General features: G+C 38.8%; 1 protein-coding gene across 3 annotated transcripts in view; it reads left to right on the top strand.

The window, feature by feature from the left end:
- Positions 1-23,688: 23,688 nt before the first annotated feature.
- Positions 23,689-26,788, top strand: part of MANBA (mannosidase beta) — a 118,205-nt gene continuing 115,105 nt past the window's right edge. Inside the window, exon 1 of one of the 3 annotated variants that reach the window (XM_057309603.1) lies at positions 23,689-23,956. In XM_057309603.1, coding sequence (XP_057165586.1) covers positions 23,780-23,956 — 177 coding nt within the window. In that variant the 5' untranslated portion in view covers positions 23,689-23,779. The remainder of the gene's footprint in view (positions 23,957-26,788) is intronic. The other 2 variants (XM_026509642.3, XM_057309604.1) reach the window with 2 other exon arrangements.

Here is a 26,788-nt window from a genome sequence, read left to right as displayed (position 1 = left end):
TAGTTACTAGATGTGTCCAGTTCTCTGTATCTTTGATTTGATGCTTTCTACAACATTTCTTATGTCACTTCTAAGGGAATAAGCCATAAAGGCTTCTCCAGGTTTAAAAGAACAGTAAAGTACCTGGAAAACCAACATTTTTGAATGTATGGACACTGGACTTGAGATCATCTCCAATGAAACCTTCAAAGAATCCAAGAATTTGCCCTTTTCCCCCATACACATAACTAATGCCATGTGTAGGACTGGATGCATATTAGAGGATTAAAAACTGATTTTGGTTCTTATATATTTCCTAGATCTTTTCATGCGTAAAGTCAAATTTTTAATACTGAGTTTCTCGATCTATGAGAATTATAGTCCAGCCGACCTGTTAATGGTAAATTATATTTTAAGTGACTCATTTTTCCTGGGCAAGTTTGCAATGTGATACCATATTTTTTTAAAAAGCTTGTTAGTTTGCTTTCTTGTGTGGGTGTACTCACAATTTTTTAAAGTATGAACCACAGTTAACTAGTGGTCTCAGGGGTAGTGAAACACTCACTTTTTTTTTTTTTTTTAATGGCTTAGTTAAAATATGCTTCCGTTACTGATCATGCTGTGTTAGTGATTTTGGAGGTGACTCAAATTAGCCGTGTTTTGTGTTGGCATAACAAAACTGTTAAATGATTGTTGATAACACTTTTAAGTGAATTTGTCTTCTATTTTATGAGGAAACCAGTATAAGTCACTAAATATTGTCTTAAATAGTGACATCTGCATAACACTTGTAATAGCTAAGGTTAATTGAGCTTAAAGGAATTGTTACCATTAAAGTCTGTGCTTAAAGACACTTTGGTCTCAGTAATTCCAGCTAACATGAAATCCACACTTTAATACTGTGTGTGAGCTCTATTTTGAACCTCTTAAAATAGTTACAAAACTATGGTCTATAAAGAATTAAGACTGGTTCTCAAAGTGTGGTTCCAAGACCAGTAAAAATCAGTATCATTTGGGAAGTTCTTTAAAATGGAAATTACCAGACCACACTCCAGGTCTACTGATTGAGAAAACTTGAGAAACCCAGTAGTCTGTTTTAAAAAGCCATCCAGGTGATTCTGAAGTCTGCTCCTAGACCTAAGAGCCCAGAGCAACAGTCCTTGAGCCCTATATAGCTACTTATTTGACACCTCTTGCTATTTCATAGGGATAAAAGAACTTCTGTTGAATGCCCAAATACATTTCAATCTTATATGACATTGATAGCACTTTGAATTACAAATAATGTAGGTGGTTTTACACATTTAACATATTAACATCCTACAATTAATTTGTCTAACCCAGTGACCTTCAAATGAAATTTAACTTTGTGTATGTATAATTCAACCAATGGCCAAGTAGTATTTAAAGAGTAACCAGGTACAAAAGTCAGCTAAGTGTTGGTTGAAAAGCTGAGCAAGGATTTGAGCACTGGTCTCATTCTGTGGCGTTCAAATTGCTTAGTTGGTTTTTTTGGGGGGGGTTTTGTTGTTTTTTGAGTGAAAAGGTAAAATCTGTTTAGGGTGTTTGCAGTGTTCACTGGATTTAGCATATATTGAACATACTCAAAAGTAGGTATTAAAGCTTTCAACAGCCCCAATGTAATATAAATTGTAAAGGTATTTGGAAACAGTATTTAAAAGCATGACCACCTCTGCACCCCCAACGCCCCAAAAAGAGTGTTACGAAAGAACTGTAAAAGATCAGAACTGCTGTTCTCTAGAAAGACTAGGAAGATTGTTTCCTTTAGGTTTCCACAGTAATTACAATTTTGCATTCTTTCCTGCTATCCTATAACTATTTGATCCTTTCTTGCCTCATTTTGAACAATTTTTTATGATTTTTAATTCTGGCACACTATGTCTAGTAATTGCTGTTTTACATGGAATTTTAGTTAGATCCCATTGTCCGTTAGCTAACCAAATTGTACACTATTTCTGGATAAAATTTAAAAATTTTTAAGAACCCTCAAAGTTTTCCTGTACTGGGGATGGTTTTATGAAATAATTCATTTTCATTGTGCATACTATTGTGAGCCTCCTGACTCAGTACCTTGTTTGGCATATTAAATTTGAATAGTGTCAAGTAAGACCAAACTACTGGAGTTTCATGCCCTGGTTGCTGAAGAGAATGAAGTTAACCATTATCATTTGCTGACTTCCTAGCTATCCTCAACTGTATAGCTCCTTACTCATTTTTCCACCTGGCTACTTAAAAGCTACCTTCAAAGTGTCTAAAACCTACTTGATTTCTATACAGATGCACACACCCCTTCCTCTTCTTGGCCTAAGTAAATGGAAACATTCCTTTGAGTTGCACTGACCCGAAGCCTCGGCATTAGCCTTGATTTCCCACACTTCACTTCCAAATTGAACAGCAGTCCTTTCAGTTCTTTTAATTTTTGCTTAATCTACGTGTTCCCTGTATTTACTGCTGCCACCGTAGTATAAAGCTCCATCTCCTCTTGGATTATTGCAATAGGCTCCTCAGTGGTCCTCCCTGCGTTTTACTTTGCAGCAGTCTGTCCCACACACAATAATCCAGGATAATCCTTATAAACCCCATCACATCATGTCATCGCTGCACACCTAAACGTTTCCATCTCCTTCAGAGTAAAAGCTGAAATCCTAAGGTGAACTAGAAGCTGTAGACTTTTCCCACCATCTCTGCTTCTCGAGTATACTCTGCTCCACCGCTCTCCAGCTCTCTCAGCTCAGTCACACAGGCGTCTGGTGAGACTTGAACGTGCAGGACTTTTCTCACCTTAAGATGTCTGCCCTTGTTCTTCTCTTTGCCCAGAATTATCTCAGATGCCATATGGCTCCCTCTTCCCTATAAGCGTTCAAATGTCAAACTTTAATTAGAGTGGTTTTTCTCAACTATTCATGAAATACCAACAGCCCTGCCATTGTAGAGTGTGCCATGGCCTATTCACTGTTATCTACCTTGCATGTAATATTTATTGTTTGTTTCTTCTTCAACCCTATCCCAGAATGTAAGCTCTGTTAGAACAGTGATTTTGTCTGTTTTGTTCTACTATATTCCTCTATGACTAGATGACTGCCTGGCACATTGTTAGGTGGCCAAATATTTAAAAGAGGATTATGAGGGGCGCCTGGGTGGCTCAGTCGTTAAGCGTCTGCCTTTGGCTCAGGGCGTGATCCCGGCATTCTGGGATCGAGCCCCACGTCGGGCTCCTCTGCTGGGAGCCTGCTTCTTCCTCTCCCACTCCCCCTGCTGTGTTCCCTCTCTCGCTGGCTGTCTCTGTCAAATAAGTAAATAAAATCTTAAAAAAAAAAAATAAAAGAGGATTATGAGCTAAATGGTAGACTTTACCAAAAATATTCCTTGCTCTATTTTTAACGCCAGAAGTACAAAAAACCCACAAAACTATACTATAGAAAAATGCAGTAGTTTTCCCTCGCCCACAGTCTTAGTTACTTGTGGTCAACTGTAGTCCAGAATCAAATCATCCTCCTGTTAAATTGTCAGGTCAGTAGTAGCCTAAGTACCTGACATTTACCTCACTTAATCCCATCATGCAGGCATTTTATCCTCTCCTATCACAAGAAGGGTGAGCACAGTACAATAAGATATTTTGAGAGAAAGACCCATTCATGTAACTTTTCTTATACTCTTACAACTGTATATTGTTAAAATTGTTAAAGTTTCTTTTTGTTAATCTTACTGTACCTAATTTATAAATTAAACTATCACAGGTATGTATGCATAAGAAAATAAATAGTATATAGAGGGTTCAATACTTTCAGCAGTTTGAGGCATCCACTGGAGGTCTTGTAACGTATCCTCCACAGATAAGGGGGACTGATGTAATGAATGGAACCTTCTTTGCTCTCTGACTACTGTAAGAAAAACAGCATCACAGTCAGATGGACAGTTCAGTTTCCACTGGTATGGATGACTATCCTGACCAACTCTCCTGTAAAAAAACCAACTAAAGGTCCTGGGAAAAACTTTTTTTTTTAATGTGTCTATAACCAGTCAAGAAAGGATATTCATAAGCCAAAAACAAATTGAAGCCAGGAGCCCCAAAAAAGCAGAATATAACCAGAAACCCAACTTTCACCTTAAAAACACTTGAAAAACCAAGTGAACTGTAATTTTTGTGACCCTGGCCAAGCCCAGAATGCACCCAAAGAGCGGTGTCAAGTGAGAGCAGCCCCTCCCTAGTAAGTACAGGGAGGAGTGTGCATATCTTGAACTTTAGTGCTCTGCGGCAGGAGAGTATTTTCTCAGAATCTGTAGTAATAGTTTGGCCTTTTTGAAGATTTGCAGCCCCAAATCTTACTACATAGGTGATCCCAGAAAAATCAAGCAAAAGATTTAATTTTTTTAGAAGATTTAATTTTTTAAAAAGTTCCAAATCAGAGCAGCTAAGTACTGGCAGAAAGAAACACTCTGCAGGGACTCAGTAATAGCTCACAGTTACATATCAGAAAAAAATACATACAAAGGAACATAGCACCATGAGTGGGAGCCATGTGACCTGCAAAAATTTCAGATATTAAAAATACAGGTCATCAGAAATTGGAAAGAAGTAAAACTATATTCACAGATGACATGATATAGAAAGTCCTTCCTAAGGAATAAAAATTTAAAAAATTATTAGACCTAAAAATGGAATTCAGCATAATTGCAGGGTACAAAAAGCACAAAAATCAATTGGCTGTAGTTCTATAACAATGTAGCAATGAACAATCTGAAAATGTAATTTTTAAAAATTCCATTTACAATAACATCAAAAAGAATAAAATGGAAATAGATTTAACCAAGGAAGCATAAAACTTACACACTGAAAACTACAAAACATTTCTGAAAGAAAGGAGTCCTAACATGGAAAGACATCTTGTGTCTGTGGATTAGATTTATTATTGTGAAGATGGCAATGACCCTCAAAGCAGCTACACATTCAGTGCCATCCCTATCAAAATCCTAATGACTGTTTTTGCAGAAATGGAAGATTTTAAAATTCATAGAGAATTGCAAAAGAGCACAAAGAACCAAACAATCTTGAAAAAGAAGAACAAAATTTGAGGACTCATACTTCCTGTTTCAAAATATACTGCAAAGTTACAGTAATTAAGAGTATGGTACTAGCATACAGATAAACATATAGACCAGTGAAAAAGAACACAGAATACAAAAATAAACCCATACACATCTGCGGTCAATTGGTTTTCAACAAGGGTGCTAAGATCTTTCAATGTGGAAAGAATAGAACTAATTCAACAATTAGTTCTAGACAACTGGATATTCACATGCCAAAAAAAAAAAAAAAATGAATTTGGACCTCTACCTCACATCACATGTAAAAATTAACTCAAAATGAATCAAAGTCCTAAATGTAAGATCTACAGCCATAAAACTCTTGGGAGGAGTAAATTTCATGACTCTGGATTTGGCAATAAATTCTTAGAAATGATACCGAAAGCAAAAGCAATGAAATAAAAAATAGATAAGTTGGACTTACCAATATTGTAAAGTTCTGTATGTCCAAAGGCAGTATCAAAGTGAAAAGACAACCTACAGAATGGGAGAAAATATTTTCAAATCATATACCTGACAAGGGTCTAGTTTGCAGAATATATCAAGAATCTTTCAAACTCAACAAAAAGACAAGTAACCCAATTTAAAAATGGGCAAAGGATTTGAATATTTCTCTGAAAAAGATCTACAAATGGCCAGCAAACATATGAAAAAGATGCTCAACACCATTAGTTATTAGAGAAATGCAAATCAAAACCACAATAAGACACCACTTTGTATCCACTAGGATGGCTATATATATATATATATATATATATATATATATATATATTTTTTTTTTTTTTTAATGGAAAATCAGTGTTTGTGAGGATTTGGATAAATTGGAACCATTTTACGTTGCTGGTAGGAACATAAGATGATGTAGCTTCTATGGAAAGCGGGTTGGCATTTCCTTAAAAAGTTAAACACAGAATTACCACATGACCCAGCAATTCCATTCCTAGCTACACACTCCAAATAATGGAAAACAGAAATTCAAACAAATGTTTGTACATGTATGTTCATAGCAGCATTAGAGATAGAAAACATTAAAAAAAAGAATCAACCAGAGATGAATAACTCAATAAATGAAATTTAAAATACACTAGATGGAATAAATAGTGGACTAGAGGAGGAAGAAGAATGAACTAGTGACCTGAAGGAAAGTGTAATGGAAAGCAATCAAGCTGAACATGAGAGAAAAAGAAAAGAAAAGAGAGGGAACTTAGCAATATCATCAAGCCTAATAATATCCATATTACATGGATCCCAGAAGGAGAAGAGAGAGAGAAAAGGGGAAAGAAAATTTATTTGAAGAAATATTAGCTGAAAACTTACTGAATCTGGGGAAGGAAACAGAATCCAGATCCAGGAGGCACAGAGAGCCCCCCAAAAAATCAACCCAAGGAGGGCCACATCAAGACACATAGTAAATAAATAGCAAAAAGCAATGATAGAGAATTTTATTTTATTCTATTTTTGAGAGAATTTTAAAATCAGCAAGAAAAAAAGAAAATAGTTACATACAAGGGAAACCCTATAAGACTAATAGTGGATTTTTCAGCAGAATTTTGCAGGGCAGAAAAGAGTGATATACAAAGAATTATAAGAGAATATTATGAAAAATTATATGCCAACAAATTGGACAACCTAGGAGAAATGGATAAATTCCTAGAAACACATAACCTACCAAAACGGAAGCAAGAAGAAATAGAAAATTTGAACAGACCGATTACCAGCAATGAAATTGAATCGATAATCAAAAAACTTCTAACAATTGAAAGTACAGGACCAGATGGCTTCATAGTCAAATTCTACCAAACATTGAAAAAAGAGTTAATATCTATTTTTCTCAAACTATTCCAAAAAGTAGAAGAGGAAAGAAAGCAGCCAAATTCATTCTATGAGGCCAGCATTACCCTGACACCAAAACCAGATGAAGATACTACCAAAAAAAAAAAAAAAAAAAAAAAAAGTAACCATAGGCCAATATCTCTGATAAACATAGATGCAAAAATCATCAACAAAATCCAATAATACATTTAAAAAAATCATTCACCACAATCAAGTGGGATTTATTCCTGGGATGCAAGGGTGGTTCAATATTTGCAAATCAATCAATGTGATACATTACATCAATAAAAGAAAGGATAAAAACCATATAATCATTTCAGTAGATGCACAAAAAGCATTTGAAAAACTACAACATCCATTTATGCTAAAAATCCTCAACAAGGTTTAAATGGATCATACTTCAACATAATAAAGACCATATATGAAAAACCCACAGCTAACATCATCCTCAATGGTGAAAAACTGAAAGCTTTTCAACTAAGATCATGAACAAGACAAGCATGTCCACTTTTACCACTTTTATTTAATATAGTACTATAAGTCCTAGCCATAGCAGTCAGACAAGAAAAAGGAATACAAGGCATCCCTATTGGAAAGGAAGAAGCAAAACTTTCACTATTTGCAAATGACATGATACTATATATAGAAAACCCTAAAGACTCCACCAAAAAGCTACTAGAACTGATAAATGATTTCAGTAAGGTCATGGGATACAAAAATCAATATGCAGAAATGTGTTGCATTTCTATACACTAATAATGAAGTAGCAGAAAGAGAAATTAAGAAAACAATCCCATTTTAAATCGCACCAAAAATAATAAAGTACCTAGAATAAACTTAATCAAGGAAGTGAAAGACATATACTCTAAAAAATTATAAAACACTGATGAAAGAAATTGAATGGAAAGATAGTCCATGCTCATGGATTGGAAGAACAGATACTTTTAAAATGCCCATACTATCCAAAGCAATCCACAGATTTAATGCAATCCCTATCAAAATAGCAACAACATTTTTCAGAGAACTAAAACAAACAATCCTAAAATTTGTATGGAAACACATATAGTCAAAGCAATCTTGAGAGAGGATGGATAAAAGTGGAGGTATCACAATTCCAGATTTCAAGTTATATTACAAAGCTGTACTAATCAAAACAGTATGGTACTGGCACAAAAGCAGACAAATAGATCAATAGAACAGAATAGAGAGTCCAAAAATAAACCCACAATTAAATGGTAAATTAATCTTTGACAAAGGAGGCAAGAATATGCAATGGAAAAAGACAGTATCTTCAATAAATGGTGTTGGGAAAACTGGAAAACTGCATGCCAAAGAATGACAATGGACCACTTTCTTACACCATACACAAAAATAAACTCAAAATGGATTAAAGACCTAAATGTGAGTCTGGAAACCATAAAAATCCTAGAAGAGAGCACAGGCAGTAATTTCTCTGATACGGGCCATAGCAACATTTTTCTAGATATGTCTTCTGAGACAAGGGAAAAAAAAAAGACTTTCGGAAACTACATCAAAATTAAAAGCTTCTAGGCCCCTGGGTGGCTTAGTCAGTTAAGGGACCAACTCTTGATTTTGGCTTTGGTCATGATCTCATGGGTCCTGGGACTGAGCCCCACTTCGGGCTCTGCACTCAGCACAGAGTCTGCTTGGAATTCTCTCCCTCTCTCTCCTTTCCCTCTGTCCCTCCCCTGCCCTCTCTCTCCCCCAAATAAAAAAATAAATAAATAAATAAAAAGCTCTACATAGTGAAGGACACAATCAAAACTAAAAGACAACCTACTGAATGGGAGAAAACATTTGCAAATGACATATCTGATAAAGGGTTAGTGTCCAAAATATATAAAGAACTGATACAACTCAACACCAAAAAGCAAATAATTGAATTTAAAAATGAGCAGATGTCATGAACAGACATTTATCCAAAGAAGACATAGATAGATAGATGATAGATGATAGATAGATAGATGATAGATAGATAGATAGATAGATAGATAGATAGATAGATAGATGATAGATAGCCAACAGACACATGAAAAGATGCTCAACATCACTAATCATCAAGAAAATGAAAAGCAACACTACAATGAGATATCACCTCACACCTCTCAGAATGGCTAAAATCAAAAACAAAGAAACAATAATTATTGGCAAGGATGTGGAGAAAAGGGAACCCTGTGCACTGTTGGTAGTAATGCAAACTGGTACAGCCACTGTGGAAGACAGTCTGGAGGTTCTTCAAAAAATTAAAAATAGAGCTACCCTATCACCCTGCAGTTGTGCTACTGGGTATTTACCCAAAGAATATGAAAACATTAATTTGAAAAGATATATGCACCTCTATGTTTATTGCAGCATTATTTACAATAGCCGAAGTATGGAAACAGCCTAAGTGCCCATCAATTGATGAATGGATAAAGAAGTGGTGTATATATACAATGGAACGTTACTCAGTAATAAAAGAGCATGAAATCTTGCCATTTGCAACAACATGGATGGATCTGAAGAGTATAATGCTAGGTGAAATAAGTTAGTCAGAGAAAGAGAAATACCATATTATTTCACTCATATAAGGAATTTAAGAAACAAAACAAAGAAACAACAACCATAAAGAGACAAACCAAAAAGCTGACTCTTTACCATGGAGAGCAAACTGATGGTTCCCAGAGGGGAGGTGGATGGGGGGATGGGTGAAATAGGTGAAGGGGATTAAGAGCACACTTATCATGATGAGTACTGAGTATAGAATCGTTGGATCACTATATTGTATACCTGAAACTAATTTAACACTACGTACATTAACTATAGTGGAATGAAAGTTTTTAAAAATAAACATTTGGGGAAACAAACAAATCACATATTGTATGATTCCACTTATATGAATATCCAGAATAGTTAAATCTATAGAGACAAAAACCAGACTGACGTGTGCCAGGGTTGTGGGGGTTAGGGGTGGAGAATGGGGAGTAACTGCTTAATGGCTATGGAGTTTTTCTTGTGAGTAATAAAAATAAATTGGAGGGGCGCCTGGGTGGCTCAGTTGTTGGGCGTCTGCCTTCAGCTCAGGTCATGATCCCAGGCTCCTGGGATCGAGCCCCACATAGGGCTCCCTGCTCAGCAGGAGGCCTGCTTCTCCCTCTGCCACTCCCCCTGCCTGTGTTCCCTCTCTCACTGTCTCTGTCAAATAAATAACATGTTTTAAAAATAAATAAATTGGAACTAGATAGAGGTGACGATGCACAACATTGTAAATGCACTAAATGCTACTGAATTATACATTTTGAAATGGTTTATTTTATGTTATGTGAATTTTACCTCAATTATATATATGTATTATATATAAAGAATAGAGAGTAGCCAAGACTTATGTAATACTTTTTTGGTGCCAATCCCTATTCTGAATTCTTTATATATATTCTTAATTTTCACAGCAAACATATATTCATTATTTATATACCTACATTATTATCAACAAATTTATATACTTATTTACAAACTAATATATTTATATTATCTCTGCTGTATAGATGAGGAAGCTAAGTGACAAAGAAGCTCAATGATTTACCCAAGGTTACTCAGCTAATAACAGATGTTGGGATTTAGGTCCAGGTAATCAAATTCCAGAGCCTTACCTCTTAAACATTATGCCAGAAATAAAAGAAGTTTGAAATACAAAGAGCAAGAGACTATAAAAATGACAAGTCAGATTTGAAAAATAATCGGAAGCAGTATTTTCAGGAAAAAAAATAGAGTAATTGAAATTTCAACTCTTAGAATAGGTATAATACCCAGTACACACAGCTGAAGAAAGAACTAGAGCAGTGGAAAATATGAAGAAATTCTGAATGTAGCACAGAGGGATGTAAAATAAGAAAGAGTCTAAGAAATATAGAAAGAAACATGAGTAAGTCTACTTCTTCTAATTGGAGCCTGAGTTCAATTTATTGCTTCTAGGTTCCAAATGCACTTTTCAACATATAAGCATACCTCATTTTATCGCTTCACAGATATTGTATTTTTTACAAATTGAAGTTTGTGGCAACTTTGCATCGAGCCAGTCTATCAGTTCCATTTTTTCCAACAGCATTTGCTTACTTTGTATCTCTGTGTCACAGTTTGGTAGTTCTTGCAATATTTCAATTTTTTTCATGATTATTATATTTGTTATGGTGATCTGTGATCAGTGATGATGACTTGCTGAAAGCTCAGATCATGGTTATTTTTTAGTAATAAAGTATTTTTAAATTTAGGTATATACATGGCTTTTTTAGACATAACAGTGTTGCACACTTAATAGACTACAGCATACTGTAAACACAACTTTTATACGCACTGGGAAACCGGAAAATTAACCTGACTCACTTTATTGCAATACTAACTTTTTGTGGCGATCTGGAACCGAATCAACAATATCTCTGAGGTATGCCTGTATCCTCTGTGATAAACACCTGAATTCCTTTAAGCATTTCTCCTTTCAGATGAACATAATGTTAAGCTTTCTCAGTAGAGGGTATTGGAGGGATATTGCAGGGGGAAAACAAGGCTCTCTAGCAGTTCCTGGTGTGGATTGGTGGTTGGCTGGTATGGGTCCGAAGACATTCAGTAAATGTCCACAGGCCTAGAACACAATTCATATGTGACTTTGCAGCCTTGGCAAGGTGATAATCTTTTTGCAACCCCCTTGACATGGAAACCAATGATCCTGAATGGCCTACACACAGCTTGAATGTCATACACCAGAACCCATTTCTACAAGCCTCTGCACAGCCTGTGTGCATCCCACCTGCAGTCCAGGCATCCACATAGGGTTGCCACTCCTTCTGCAAGTAAAATAGATTACCTGCAAAGAAACAATAAGTAGACTGACTCAAGAGCAAAAATGAAAGATTTCTCAATACATCTTGGAAACAGAAGATAGTGGAATATTATCTTCAATGCACTGAGGAAAAATAACTATCACCCTAGAATACTATACCAAGAAAAAGATTTTTCAGGAATAAGGATGAATGACATGGATAAATGTGAAGAACATTATATTGAACAAGAGAAGTAAAAAAAACATAGTGTACGATTCCATTTGCATGACATTTAAAGAGAGTCAAAATTAAACTATGGTGATAGAAATCAGAAAGTGGTTACCTGGGATGGGGGGGTTGATTAGGAAGAAGCACAAGGAAACTTCCTAGGATTAAATGTGCTGTATCTTAATGGGAGTAGTGATTACACAAGTACATACATTTGCCAAACTCACTGAACTGTGCACTGTGATGGTTGACTTTTCTGTGTCAGCTTGACTAGGACACAAGATGCCCAGATAACTGGTTAAACATTATTTCTGGGTGTGTCCGTGAAGATGTTTCCAGAAGAGATTAACATTTGAATCAGTAGGCTATGTAAATCAGATTGTCCTCCCTGATGTGACTCAGCATCATCTAATCCACTGAGAGCCTAAACAGAACAAAAAGGCATTGCAAGGGAGAATTTGCTGTCTGCCTGACTACCTAAACTAAAACATGGGTGGGTGTTCTTCTTCCAAGGCTGTTTGAAATACAAACATCCTTTACAAGATAGCCCAGAACAAAAGTACCCAGTGCCTCTGCTCACAAGATGTTCAGAAATATGATATCCATGGAGAATTGTCCCCTGATATTTCAGAACAAATTGGGTATGTAAATCTTTTTCACTGTAAAAGGTATGATATTGAATACAGATCAAAAATTAGCATTCAGATTGAGATGTGCTGTAAGTATAAAATTCACAACAGATTTTGAAACCTTATATTTAAAAAAGAATGTCAAATATCTCAATAATTATACTGCACATGTTAAAATGATATTTTTTATATATTGGTTTTGATAAAAAGTATTAAAGTTAATTTCACCTATTTCCTTTTCCTTTTCCTTTTTTTTTTTTAAGGAATCTCTACGCCCCATGTAGGGCTGGAACTCATGACCCAGAGATCAAGAGTTACATGCTCTTCTGACTGAGCCAGCCAGGTGCCCTTCTTTTTACTTTTTAAAAATGGGATTACTAGATATTGTAAAATTACTTATCAGTCATACATTATATTTCCATTGAACAGCTCTGGATGTCTAATTTTTATTGGACAGCTAGAATGATTGAGTAAGCTAATGAATAGAAATTGAGAGAGAAGATTGTCTTTGTTGGAGTTTCCTAGCAAACAGAGATGGAGGCTAAGTTTAATTGTTAATGTTTTTTTTTGGGAGGTACAATCCCAGAATAGTGAGAGTGTAGGAAAAGGGAAGTGAGTCAGAGAAAGTAGGAAAGCACCTTTGGGCAGCTGCTGGGAAAGTCTGATTCTAGCTTCTGTGGCATAGTGCTTCATCTGAGATTTAAAGTGATGACAGGAGCCAGAATAACCATGGGACTGATTTAGGGCTGGGTCCTGGGGCTTCTGAGGCCCATGTGGGTTGCATGCTGGGTTGAGTCTATTGGGTTACGGTTATTGTAATTTCCCATTGACAGTTAACACTGGGCATGGAAGTGGTAAGAGATGTTCACTGACGCCCCAAGGTTCCGAACATAATCCTCCCTGCATTCATTAGGCTGTAGCAACTCTAGGTTCACCTGTAATCAGAATTCATTACCCCAGCCAGTACATTAACTCTATTTTTTTAACCTGTTTGTCCAATAGTATGAGGAATCCAAAGTGACTCCAAAATATTAGTCACAACTTCCAGTTGGGTGGAACCCTGTACCTTTCCCAGCCCTGGAATCAAGACTTCTGACCCAACAGAGTCAACAGTTTCAGGAATAGGAAACACAAATTTCATTCGTTGAGTCACTGATAATGATGATGAGAGAGGCAATAGCTACTTCTGCATCTTGGTTCTTATACCTGAGTTTTCTAGTTCTGGGACACACAGCACCATATATCTGCCAGAGATCAGTGTATATACTGCATTCTGAAGGAAAGGGCTCCAACCTTGCAAGATACTGTCCTCTAGCTGACACCTAAGCTGAAATTTCCACTGTTTTGCTGTTTATTTTTTTATTTTTATTTTATTTTTTTTTTTGGATGGCTGCTCCTGGGTGATAGGGTACTTGGTAAACTCAGTGATTCTTAAGTTCATGAGCCCATCTTCACATTTCCTTTGACATTGAGTGGGTCTATTTTCTAAGGCAATGTCATAGGGATACCATTCCAAAAGAAAGAACTCTATAACTTTAGGATGGTGCTATGGAGACACTGCAGTCAGGGAAGGCAGAGCATTTTCAGAACATGTATTAACTCCAGTAAATCAATTTGATGGCTCCAACAAGGAGGAAGGGGTCGAATGTAATCAATCTGCCAATAGGTGCTTGGCTGGTACCATTATCTAGAACTCAGCACCAGTCTCTGCTTCTGGCTGGTTGGGCAACCAGCAAAGGCAGTAAGTACGATCGTCTTTGGTGAGAGAAATCCCATGTTGTTGGGTCTGTGCTTGGCTTTCATCTTTGCTCCTATGCTCACTTTCTTCATGTACTCAATGTCAAGTACTGGAGTGGTGCACAGAGACTGGCTAAAGTCCATAGGACTGGAATTTCTGTGCCCTTGATTTTCAAGACCCTGCTCTGTGGTACATGTTCTCTTGCGAGCATTAATGTGAGATACAACAAAGCTGTGTGTGTTGTGCCCACTCCTACAGTGTCCATCCACATATTATCTACCCAGACCTCCATGTCACCCATTTTCCACCCTCATTTCTTTTAGGTTCCCTTTAAAAAAAAGAGAGAGCTTTATTTATTTATTTTAGATAGATAGAGCACAAGCAAGGGGAAGGGCAGAAGACAAGGGAGAGAAGCAGACTCCCTGCTGAGCGTGAAGCTCAACATGGGGCTCCATCTTACAACCCTGAGGTCATGACATGAGCCGAAATCAAGCATTGTGGACACTCAACCAACTGAGCCAACCCAGGCACTCCCATTTTTAAGGCCCCAACCAAACAAGACTTTTGGCTCTGCTCAGATGTTCAATATATAACTGTAGCTCAGGCTACCTCTCCTTTCACATGAAGTGAAAAATCAAACATAGGTCTCACAACTCTGTGTAATGAGAATATTTCCTTTCACCAATGTCATGCAGGGCCATTCCTGAATGGGGCTGTAATGTGGCTGACAGCTATCCTTCCTTTTATGGCTAGTTCCAGTATACATTGCACCAGCCTATATGTGAATCAGGCCTTTGTTAGTTGGTCATAAGGAAGCCCTCATGAGGTCATCAGTGCAGCAGAGATAAGTGACATGGAAGGCTAGACCACCTATTCATGTAGTTTACTTGAGTCCTTTGTGCTTTGCTTGAGTCTGAATATATCACTTCCTACATACAATGGGACATTGATGCTTCTGCCCCAATTTATGACTTGGTTGATTTGATAATCTTCAGTTCATGCTGCATAGGCCTTTAATGTACCATGGTCAGATGTTTGGTCTTTGCTAAGACCCAGTAGCATACTAGGACATATTTTTCAGAGTAGTTCTTTATGGTGAAGTGCACAGCTTTGTTCTAGAATATAAGGATCTGCACCATGACTCTTCTATTGAAGCTTGCCCCAAACTCTATATATCCTCCATGGATAAATCTCCGGCACTATCAGATTTATTGGATCTCATGATGTAAGTGTAATCTTTCAGGCCTGAACATAGGCAATTACAAAGGCTTTACCTGACAGGCCTCGTGGGAGAAAGTCATCCCCTCATACCAGACATGGCATACAGCCAAGTGTTATAATCTCTAAAGAGAGTTGCTGTGAAGGACTGATGTCCCTCTGGCTGTTCATGCTCTTCATGTATTTACATTCTCAGCCTCGGTAACTTCATTCCTAGGTCTCTTTATCTGAGGTCTTGGGCAGAGGTCTTGTTCAACTGACTCTGCTGATATCTCCTTATTGGGCAGCACAAGTGGGAAACCTCAGTAACCAGTAATTTTCTACTCCTAGCCTTTCCTCTCCTCCCTCCCTCTAGGGTCCATAAAGAAGCCAGAGCCTTTTGTTCACGGTTCCCTCAACAGTGAGACAATGCTCACGTTCTCTGCTGATCTGCCTGACCCTTGACTGGTATGCTGTTTTATGGGGGAAATGAAGCGGGCGGGGGGGGGGGGGCTTGGCATCTTCTTTATTTCAGCCTTTGGCTTATACTATCACGGTAAGTGATTAAAGTCTTCACTGTTATTTTCATTTTAGCTCCTTGTTGAAGTTTGCTTGGCTGTTTCAACACCTGGCCGCTCAGCTCTCTCCCAACTCAGCTGAGCTCCTGATCAGGCAGTGTTCAATTTTGTTTGCCTTCTTCAATATTGTCTTAGCTATTCTGGGCCTTTTGCTTGAGAATCGGTTTGTCAAAATCCACAAAATAGCTAGCTGGGATTTTAATTGGGATTCCATTGAATCTATAAATCATGTTGGGAAGAACTGACTTCTTAACAATATTGAGTCTTCTTATCTATGAACATAGAGTATCTCTCCATTTATTTAGTTCTTCTTTGATTGCTTTCATCAGAATTTTGTAGATTTCCATATAGATCTTATAAATTTTTGTTAATTTATATTTATTGTTTCATTTTTGTTGTGTTAATGTAAATAGTGTTGTGTTTTTTATTTCAAATTCCAATTGTTCATAGCTGATAAGTAGGAAAATAATAGATTTTGTATATTAGCCTTGTATCTTGCAACTTTGCTAAAAATTGCATATTAGTCCCAGAGGTTTTTGTTGTTCTTTCAGATTTTCTACATAGACAATCATATCATCTGTAAACAAAGATAGTTTTATATCTTCCTTCGCATTCTGTACACTATTTACTTCCTTTTCTTTCCTTATTGAATTAGCATATGAATTACTATTTTTAAACTTTTTTTTAATGGTTGCCCTAGGGCTTGCAATATATCTTTTACAACTCCAGTGTCAAAGTCCACGTTCAAAACACATCATACTGCTTCATGGGTAGTGCAAGTGCTTTATAATGACACAGTATTCCTAGTTCCTCCCTCCCAGTCTCTTGGGTCATAACTGTCAATCTTTTTACTTATATTCAAGCTATAATCATCAAATACATTGTCACTGTTACTATTTTTTTTTTTTTAAGATTTTATTTATTTATTTGACAGAGATAGAGACAGCCAGCGAGAGAGGGAACACAAGCAGGGGGAGTGGGAGAGGAAGAAGCAGGCTCATAGAAGAAGAGCCTGATGTGGGGCTCGATCCCATAACGCCAGGATCACGCCCTGAGCCGAAGGCAGACGCTTAACCGCTGTGCCACCCAGGCGCCCCACTGTTACTATTTTGAATGAACTGTTACTGTTAGATCAATTAATAATAAGAAAAATAAAAGTTTTAATTTTATCTTCACTTATTCCTTCTCTAATGCTCTTCCTTTCTTTATGTAGATCTAAGTTTTTGAACCGATATCATTTGCTCTGATGAACTTCTTTTACATTTCTTGCAAGGCAATTATATTGACAACATATTCCCTCGTTTTCTGTTTGTCTAAGGAAATCTTTATTTCTCCTTCACTTCTGAAGGATAATTTAGCAGGGTACAGGATTCAGTATGGTGATTTTTTTTCCCTCAACACTATACATTTCACTCTACTGTCTTCTTGCTTGCATGGTTTTTGAAAAGAAATTAGATGTAATCTTATTTTTATTCCTCCAAATGTAGGATGTTTTTCCCCCTCTTGCTTTTTTCAAGATTTTTTCTTTATCTTTGGTTTTCTAAAGTTTGAATATGATATGCCTAGTTATATTTCTTTGTTTTGTTTCTGTCATTTATTCTGATTGGTGTTCTCTAACTTTCCTGGATCTGTAATTCATCCTCTGATATTAATCTGGGGGAGATTCTCAGTCATTATTGCTTCAAATATTGCTTCTGTCCTCCTCCTCGTATTCACACTGTTTGTTTCACCTTTTTAAGTTCTTCCACAGTCCTTGAATATTCTATTCCATTTTTTCCCGCAGTCTTTGTTCTTCACTTTTTGATTTGGGACGTTTCTGTTGACATATCAAGTTCAGAGATTTTCTCCACTACCATCTCCAGTCAATTAATGAGCCCATCTAAGACATTCTTCATTTTTCTACATATTTCTGGTTTCTAGTATTTCTTTTTGAGTCTTCCTTAGAATTTCTTTCTTAGACTCTCTGTGCTTACATTCCCCATTTGTTCTATCATGCTATTTAACCATTAAAACCCTTAGCATATTAATCATAGTCAGTTATTTTAAATTCCTGGCCTGATAATCCTACATCCCTGCCATATCTGAGTCTGGTTCTAGTACTCGCTCTGCCTCTTTAAATTGTGTTTTTTTGCATTGTAATTTTTTGTTGAAAGCCATACATGGTGTGCTGGGTGAAAGGAACTGTGGTAAATAGGCCTTTAGTGATATGATAGGAGGATGTGGGGAGAGGGGAAGCTTTCTTTTTTTTTCTTTCCTTTTTTAAAGGTTTTATTTATTTATTTTAGAGATGGGGGGAGGAGCAGAGGGAGAGAGACAAGCAGAATCCATGCTGAGTGCAGATCCCCTGTGGGACTCGACATGGGGCTCAATCCCATGACCCTGGGCTGAAATCAGGAGTCAGACACTTAACTGACTGAGCCACCCAGGTGCCCCAAGAGAGGGGAAGCTTTCTATGGTCCTATGATTAGGCTTAGTTTTTTAGTGAGCTTATGCCCTGAGCTGTGAACTTCATGAGAGCTTCTCATTTTTTTTCACTTCCTTAGGTGGGCAGGATAGCTAGAGAGGGCTCGAGTTGGTATTTCCCTTCTTCCAGGTTGGTTAGACACTGATAAAACCCTGAAGGGTTAGGGGTTGTTGTTTAAACAGTTTCTCTTGATGACAGGTCTTGTTAAAAAGAACAGAATGGTCTGATGTATTTCAAAATGGTTCCTTTTCCCCTCCTCCTGCTGAAGTATCAAGGAATTATTCTCTAATCTTCAGTGTGAGGACTTGGTTGAGCTCCAGAAAGCAAAACTCACAAAAGCATGGGTGACCCCCTAAGATGGGGCCTCTATAGAGTTTTTAATTCTCAGTCTCCAGCAATTCATTGTTTAGAGTTTAGGTTTTCCTACCCTAGTACTGGTTCCTGAGGAGCTTTCTGCTCATGGGTTTCTGCTTTGGTAAGCTGTGATTCTCTGCACCGACCTATCTCTCCAGTTTTGGGGGTAGTTGTTTGCCATCACCTGAGTTCTCTGATGGATCTAAGAAGAGTTAGTGATTTTCAGCTCAGCTTTTTACTTATTTTTAAGATGCAGTGATGACTTTCAAGATCTTTACATGACAAATTATTAACTGGAAGTCTTATCTTTTTGACCCATGGAATTTCTAGAAATACATATTTTAATAGCCTATTTTTATTTTTATTTTTTATTTATTTATTTTTTTATTATATTATGTTAGTCACCATACAGTACATCCCTTGTTTCTGATGTAAAGTTCGATGATTCATTAGTTGCGTATAACACCCAGTGCACCATGCAATACGTGCTCTCCATACTATCCATCACCAGCCTATCCCATTCCCCCACCCCCCTCCCCTCTGAAGCCCTCAGTTTGTAATAGACTATTTTTAGAGCAATTTTAAGTTAACAGCATAATTGAATGAAAAATACAGAGACTTCCCATACATTCTCTGCTCCTAAACATACACCCCCACCCCATTATCACATACCCCACTAGAGTGGTACATTTGTTACCACTGATGAACCTACGTTATCACCCAAAGTCTATAGTTGACATTGCAGTTCACTCACGGTGTGGTACATTCTATGGGTTTTGACAAATGTATAGTGATATATATCCACCATTATGGTTATAGAGAGAAGTTTCACTGCCCTAAAAGTCCTTGTGCTCCATATAGTCATCCCTTCCTAACCCCTGGCATCTTTTTACTACTCGTCTTTTTTGCTGTCTCCATAGTTCTACTTTTTCCAGAGTGTCATATAGTTGGAATCATATTTTATATAGCCTTTTCAGATTGGCTTCGACTTTCACTTCGTAATATGCATTTAAGTATCCTCCCTGTCTTCTCATGGCTTGATAGTTCATTTTGTTTGTTTGTTTTGTTTTTTGGTCTTTTTGTTTCATTTTTCAGGTTAATTTATTAGTTTTGAAATGTGACCAAAATAACAAACACCATTTTTGTGTCATAATTTTATATATAATAAGTAGTAATACACTGTTATATGATATCTTAGTTGATCATAAGATTTTTCTGACTCACTTGTCTCCAAAATTATTTTCTTTTTTTTAATGTTCAGTTAGCCAACATATAGTACATCATCAGTTTTTGATGTAGTGTTCAAAAATTCATTAGTTGCATATAACACCCAGTGCTCATAGTTCGTTTCTTTTTAGCACTGAATAATACTCCATTATCCAAATATACCACAGTTTATTTATCCATTCACTTACTGAAGGAAATCTTGGTTGCTTCCAGGTTTTAACAGTTACAAATAAAACTAAACCACTATAGACATCCACATGCATTTTTTTTTTTAATTTTTTTTTTTTTTACAGAGAGCAAGCATGCACGCATGTACACACAAGCGGTGGGAGCGGGTGGAGGGGCAGAGAAAGAGAGAGAATCTTAAGCAGGCTCCATGCCCAGCCTTGATCTCATGACCCTGAGATAATGACCTGAGCTGAAATGAAGAGCCAGATGCTTAATGGACTGAGTCACCCAGGTGCTCCTGCATATATATATATATTTAGATTTTATTTATTTATTTGACAGAGAGAGAGACAGCCAGCGAGAGAGGGAACACAAGCAGGGGGAGTGGGAGAGGAAGAAGCAGGCTCCCAGCAGAGAAGCCTGATGTGGGGGACCCTGAGCTGAAGGCAGACACTTAACGACTGTGCCACCCAGGTGCCCCACTACTGCATATTTTTATATGGACTTAAGTTTTCAACTCCTTTGGGTAAATATCAAACATTGGGATTGCTGGGTCATAAGGTAAGTGCATATTTAATTCTGTAACAAACCACCAAAGTATCTTCCAAAGTGATCTTACCATTCTGCCTTCACATCAACAATGAATGAGAGTTCCTGTTGCTCCACATCCTTGTCAACATTTGGTGTTGTCAGTGTTTTGGATTTTGGTCATTCTAATAGGTGTGTAGTAGTATCTCGTTGTTTTAATTTGCATTTCCTTGATGATATATGATGTGGAACATCTTTTCATAAGTTTATTTGCATCTGTATATCTTCTTAGGTGACTTGTCTGCTAAGGTCTCTGGTACATTTTTTAGCCAGGTTATTTGTGAACTTATTGTTGAGTTTAACAGTTCTTTGTATAACTTTCTAGGGAGATACTTCTGGCCTATTGTCCCCAGCTTTGATAATTAAGCAGACACTCTGAGTCAATTTTCTTCCCCTCATTATAATTTATGTAATTATCTTATGGGATTGGAACATCCTTTGCCTGGGTATACCTTGGTGTCCTAATTTAATCAGTTTACCGACTTCATATATTTAGAGATGATGGAAGCATTGTCATGTGAGCCAAAAAGCTTCAGTGGTCTTCTGTAGCAGGATGCTGACCCTGCATGTCATTTAACTTCTATAAGCTTTGTCTTTTTAAACGAGGAAACTATCATTTGATCTAAACAATCTGAATTTTGGAAAACATCAAATGAGATGATCAAAATAGAATCCATTTATACAGTTTAAGGGCTTGTGACTATTTTTAAAATTGTGTTTCATATTGTGACACCAAATTACTTAAGTTAAAAATTTTTATGGCTAAAAATAAGATTTATTCTTCCTGGAAATAATGGACAAAAAATTATCCTATAACAAAATGAAAATTCATCATGTTACTTACCTGTGCTAATCCAAACTTTAGGCAGAATACTTACTAGGGGTTTGATTTTCTCAAAGTTCTCTGATTTCAGGGTGAAGCAATCCAAGTCATGCCACGTTTGTGTCCTGGAATGAAAGGAGAAATGATAAGTGAAAAATTCTCATTTTTTTCTTAAAACAGATTCCTTAAACTATTTCTTTTTCTTTCTTTTCTTTTCTTTCTTTTTTTTTTTTTAGGATTTTATTTATTTATTTATTTATTTATTTGAGAGAGAGCGAGCAATCGTGTGCATGAGCAGGGGCGGAGGGTGAGAGGGTTGGAGAGGGAGAAGCAGGATCCCCGCTGAGCAGAAGCCAGATTTGGGACTTGATCCCAGAACCCTGAAATCATGACCTGAGCTGAAGGCAGACACTTAACTGAGCCATCCAGGCACCCCGTTAAACTATTTCTTCACAGAAATCCAAATATACTTGCTGGGATGAGTTTTCCTTTGACTTGGCTTAATGGAATCTCTGAGATTTATGAAAAAATTCCTTTGGTACTCTTGCTGTCATGTCTTGTAATTTGTTTTGAACAGACCAGGGCCGACTATTTCATGCATTGAGTTATGGCGTATTATTTGAATTGAGAGCTTTGTTCCTATCAAAAGTAAGAATGCTGCTGAAGTAAGGAAGGTTTTGAGCCATCCAGAGCCTTCTCAATACCAATAGGCTCTACCACAAGGAGACCAAGCCAGAGTTGGAGAATTTTGGTCCTGTCTGCCAGTGTATGACAGGCAGGTCACCTGACCTCTTTGGACTCTGTAAAACCAGAGGCTTGGACTAGATAATCCATAATGTCCCTAAAGCCAAGACGCTAGGCTTGTGAAAAATAATGGTTCTGTAAAAGTAAAATACTGTTCTGTGTCTACAGATTCAGGCAATTCCCGGGTCATTATAAATAGCCAAAACAAAGCTCGGATTTGATGAGGGGAGAACTCTTCACAGGCTTCCTCCTAAATATGGAAACAAGGGAGATAACATCAGCACAGGAATAAATCTATTTTATGCAATGTAAAATTCCGTGTCACCTTCCTAGGATCACTGTTACATCCTATTGCAAAATGGGACTTAAGGAGACCACGTGACAATGAAATCTGAAATAAGCCTGCGCTGTTTCTTGGGTACCGCTGCGCTGTTAGGACAGCCATATACGTTAACTCATTTTATGCTTTTAACAACCTGAAGAAAGTGTACTGTCTACATTTTTCATTCAGGAAACTTTGCATTTCAAGTCTCACTTACTGAGCGGCAGAGGATTTTAAATTTGCCTGCGTATTTAGTGCAAATTTCTGGAATCTCAGGAAGCTTTCTCTATGAGGCTTTTTAAAACAGAGGGTCTTAGTCCACTAACATAAACTAACGTGCCGTTTTTCTCTGGGCCTGGCCCTACGCAGCACGCTGTACACGGACTTTCTCAGCCCTCGAAATGACCCCACGAATTAGGTAATGAGTCACTGTTTTCTCTTTGAAGGGTGGGAGTATGCTCTGAGACCAACCTGTGGAGCTGCAGGAAGGGAGCGTTACCGCCGCCAGGCAGGCCCCCGCAGTGTGGATGAGGGTCTGGGGAATTTGGGGCAGTCGAGGGCGGCGAGTGTTTCGGTGTTTCGGTTCTCTGAAGCAGTTAGGGGCCTCTCTAGCTGTCTTGTCATCCTACCGTCTGTGCTTGAGCTCCCCGAGGCTTTGCGCGCCCCTTTGCCCAGGGATCTGTGCGTCCCCATCGCCCCGCACAGTTCCCGCCTCCTGTTCCGACACCGGAGCCGCAGGACGCAGCGCTGAGAAGCGCCCAGACCGCAGAGGCGCCGGCCCGGGACCGAAGTCTGCCGGTCCCCCAGAGCTCCGCGTTCGCCGCCAGCCCGCCGCCGCGGGGGAGCCGGGGCGGTCCCAGCCTCTCAGCTGACCTGGGGGCGGGGTGGGGGCGGGGCCCGGACCCGGAGAGCTAGAGCCCCGGCTTCTGCGGAGGCACCCGTGCTTCCGCGGCCGCTGGTCTCCGTGGCGCAGCAGCCGCTTTCGCTATGCGCCTCCGCCTGCTTCTCCTGCTAGCCCTGTGCCGAGCGGGCCCCGCGGCCTCGGGGCGCAGCCTCAGCCTGCGGGGAAGCTGGAGGATCCACAGCGGGAATGGCTCGCTGGAGCTGCCGGGGAGGGTCCCCGGTTGCGTGCACAGCGCCCTGTTGAAGCGGGGCCTCATCCAGGTACTGTGTGCGGCCGGCCCGCCGGAACCTGCAGCCGCGTGCCCCTCGTGGTGAGAGGCGCCCGGGAACAGCTTGGCAGCCCCTAAGCCTTAGGCTGTGTTCCTGGGTTTGGCCCTCACTTTCCCTTTGCGTCTTGTGGTCTGGGGCGGGGCAGTGCTGAGGCAGCTCATCTGCTGCTGGCGGAGAGCACTTCTGGGGTCCGGGCTTGCTGGAGACGGACCAGCCCCGTCTGGGACATCACTAATCCTGGCAAGCGGAAGTTCGTGCGGGGCGCGCAGTACTTCTGCTGGCGGTTTTCCTGTTGCTACAGTTCTCCGCTGAAGAGTGTGCAGAAGGACTTCTCACCGACAGAGCATAAGGCAGGGCTTGCTGTTTTACTATATGGACACTTCAGGGGACAATAGTTGTGCGAAGTGTTAGCTATATTCAGTAATGCCTTAGTTTTTCTCTTTCGCTTGTAGACCTCAGGGAGTCAGATTGATGCCACCCTCCTGGGGTGAGGAGAATGAGACATACGAGTGTAAGGTTAGGATTATTAGGACTAGCGTAAAGGCTAAATAATTTTTAAGGCTGATTAGGATATGAAGACGGATGCTGTTTCCTCTCAGGGCACGTGATGTGTGTGTGTGTGTGTGTGTGTGTGTGTGTGTGTGTGTGTCTTAACAGATACTCCAATTTATAGACTCCTTGTGGAGGACGGTTTCCTATTTGGTTGCCTGTGTGCAGAGGTTTGCAAACAGACTTTTCCACCTTCCACTGTTTTTGTGCACTGTTCCACCAGCTGCATGTGGCTTCCCCATTCTTTAGTCATTCTTGCCTGGGACAAGATGTACTTAATACATTGTCCCAGCCCTGATAACATCTCTACAAGAGTAGATCTTACCCGCGTTTTATGGATGATATGGAGTTATGGAGCCCAGAGAAGTTAGAGAATTTATTTATTTATTTATAAAAGATTTTATTTATTTATTTGACAGAGAGAGAGACAGCCAGCGAGAGAGGGAACACAAGCAGGGGGAGTGGGAGAGGAAGAAGCAGGCTCCTAGCGGAGGAGCCTGATGTGGGGCTCAATCCCAGAACGTTGGGATCACGCCTTGAGCCGAAGGCAGACGCTTAACGACTGTGCCACCCAGGCGCCCCAGAAGTTAGAGAATTTAGATCACAGGGCAACTAAGTGGCAGAAGTGGAGCTCTAGCCCAGGCTGGCCTGTCTCCATTCCATAACCTGGGTTCTCAACTTTACTACCTTTATGCTGGTGTTTTGAAAAATTATAATATTCTTGTGTTTGACTATGAAGAGTATCATTCACAGTTTAGTTAAATGACAGGATCATCCAGTAAGGTTATGCCAAATTTCTGATCTGGTACGCATTAGCTTTTTTTTCAAGAGATATTTATCAGAAAGGAAGTGAATCTTGTAAATGACACTGACCATAGTCCAGTTTATTTTTAAAAATAACTGATTCTCAAATTTAGGTACTTAAACTACTTTAAGTTAGCAAAGTACTTGTGACAGAGGCTACACCTGACCTCGGTACCCGGTGGCTTCCCTCTCGCATGCTTTGAGAATGCCTGTGTTTATTTTGCAGGGTCTCTCCTTGCCTCATTTTACTGAAAAATTAAGGGCAATGAGAAATAATTAGTGACTTTAGCAAATCAGATGATCATTCCATGTTATAAGGCTACATATTAAGAAACAGTGTTTGGTTACTAGCTAATGAGAAGGGGGTTGCTCAGAGCATGAAAAAAGTGACTTTTCCTCATGGAAATAATTTACAATGTTTGTTAAATATGTTCAGAAATTCCTAGAAAAACTAAGTTCAATAAGGTAGATGTGGTTTTTAAATGGTAGTGGGATGAGAGGTTGGGGAGGCTTTGGGGGGTTGGGGAACTGTGGCTTATCATCAGCAACATCAGTAATATTCAGTACTATGCTGCTGTTATTCCACCTGCTTCATCACAACTTCCCTTTTTGGTGTTGGCCTCAGGAAACATTCTATCGTTTAGAGCAGATACTGGCCCCAATACCGTGTTTACACGAGAACTTGAAATACGTCTTGCCAAAGTTATTTACTTACTCATTCACCTAATTATCTTGTAAGTATTTATTCAGTACTTCCAACATAGCAGGCACTATGGAGAGTGCTTGAAATTGAGTGGTGAAGAAAACAAACTCTTTGTCCCTATAGGCATTCTAGCAGAGGAGATAGACAATAAACAAATTAATAGATAATATAATGGCAGGTGGTGAGAGGAAAAGAAATAAAGCCAATTAAAGGAAGCAAGGGTAGAAGGCTAGTTGGGAAGGACTGCGATTAGGATAAAGTGGTTAAAGATAGACATTTTGATAAAGTGACTTTTAAGCAGAGATCTTTTTGATAAGGTCAGTTTTAAGAAGTGGATTCCCAGCAACGAGGGAAAAAAGACAAGAATGGAGAGGGGAGAGCCCTTGAGGTGGGAATGTGTTTGACAAGTTCTAGAAATAGTAAGCTGGCCAGTGTGGCTGGAGCTCTGTGAGCCATCGGGGAATGGCCCCTAAGGTAGATTGTGCGGGGTTTGTAAGCCATGGGAAACACCTTGTATTTCATTCTACATGTAGTGGGGATGCTATTGGGACTTTGGAGCATAAAGTTGCGTAAATGGATCTGCCTGTTAGAAGGTCATTTTGGCTGTGTGAAGACCACAGTGCAACAGAATGGTAGCATGGGCACTAAGTAGAGGACTGTTGCCCTCAAATGGTTAGGAGATGACTTCCTGCTTGGACCAAGGTGGTAGTGGTGAAATGGTGAGAAATCTTTTGAGAATACATTTTAAATGTAGAACTAACAGGATT

The sequence above is a fragment of the Ursus arctos genome, unplaced genomic scaffold, assembly GCF_023065955.2.
Source record: "Ursus arctos isolate Adak ecotype North America unplaced genomic scaffold, UrsArc2.0 scaffold_9, whole genome shotgun sequence".
NCBI lineage: Eukaryota > Metazoa > Chordata > Mammalia > Carnivora > Ursidae > Ursus > Ursus arctos.
Note: the sequence above shows the minus strand (reverse complement) of the source record. Positions and strands in the feature narration are given on the sequence as shown.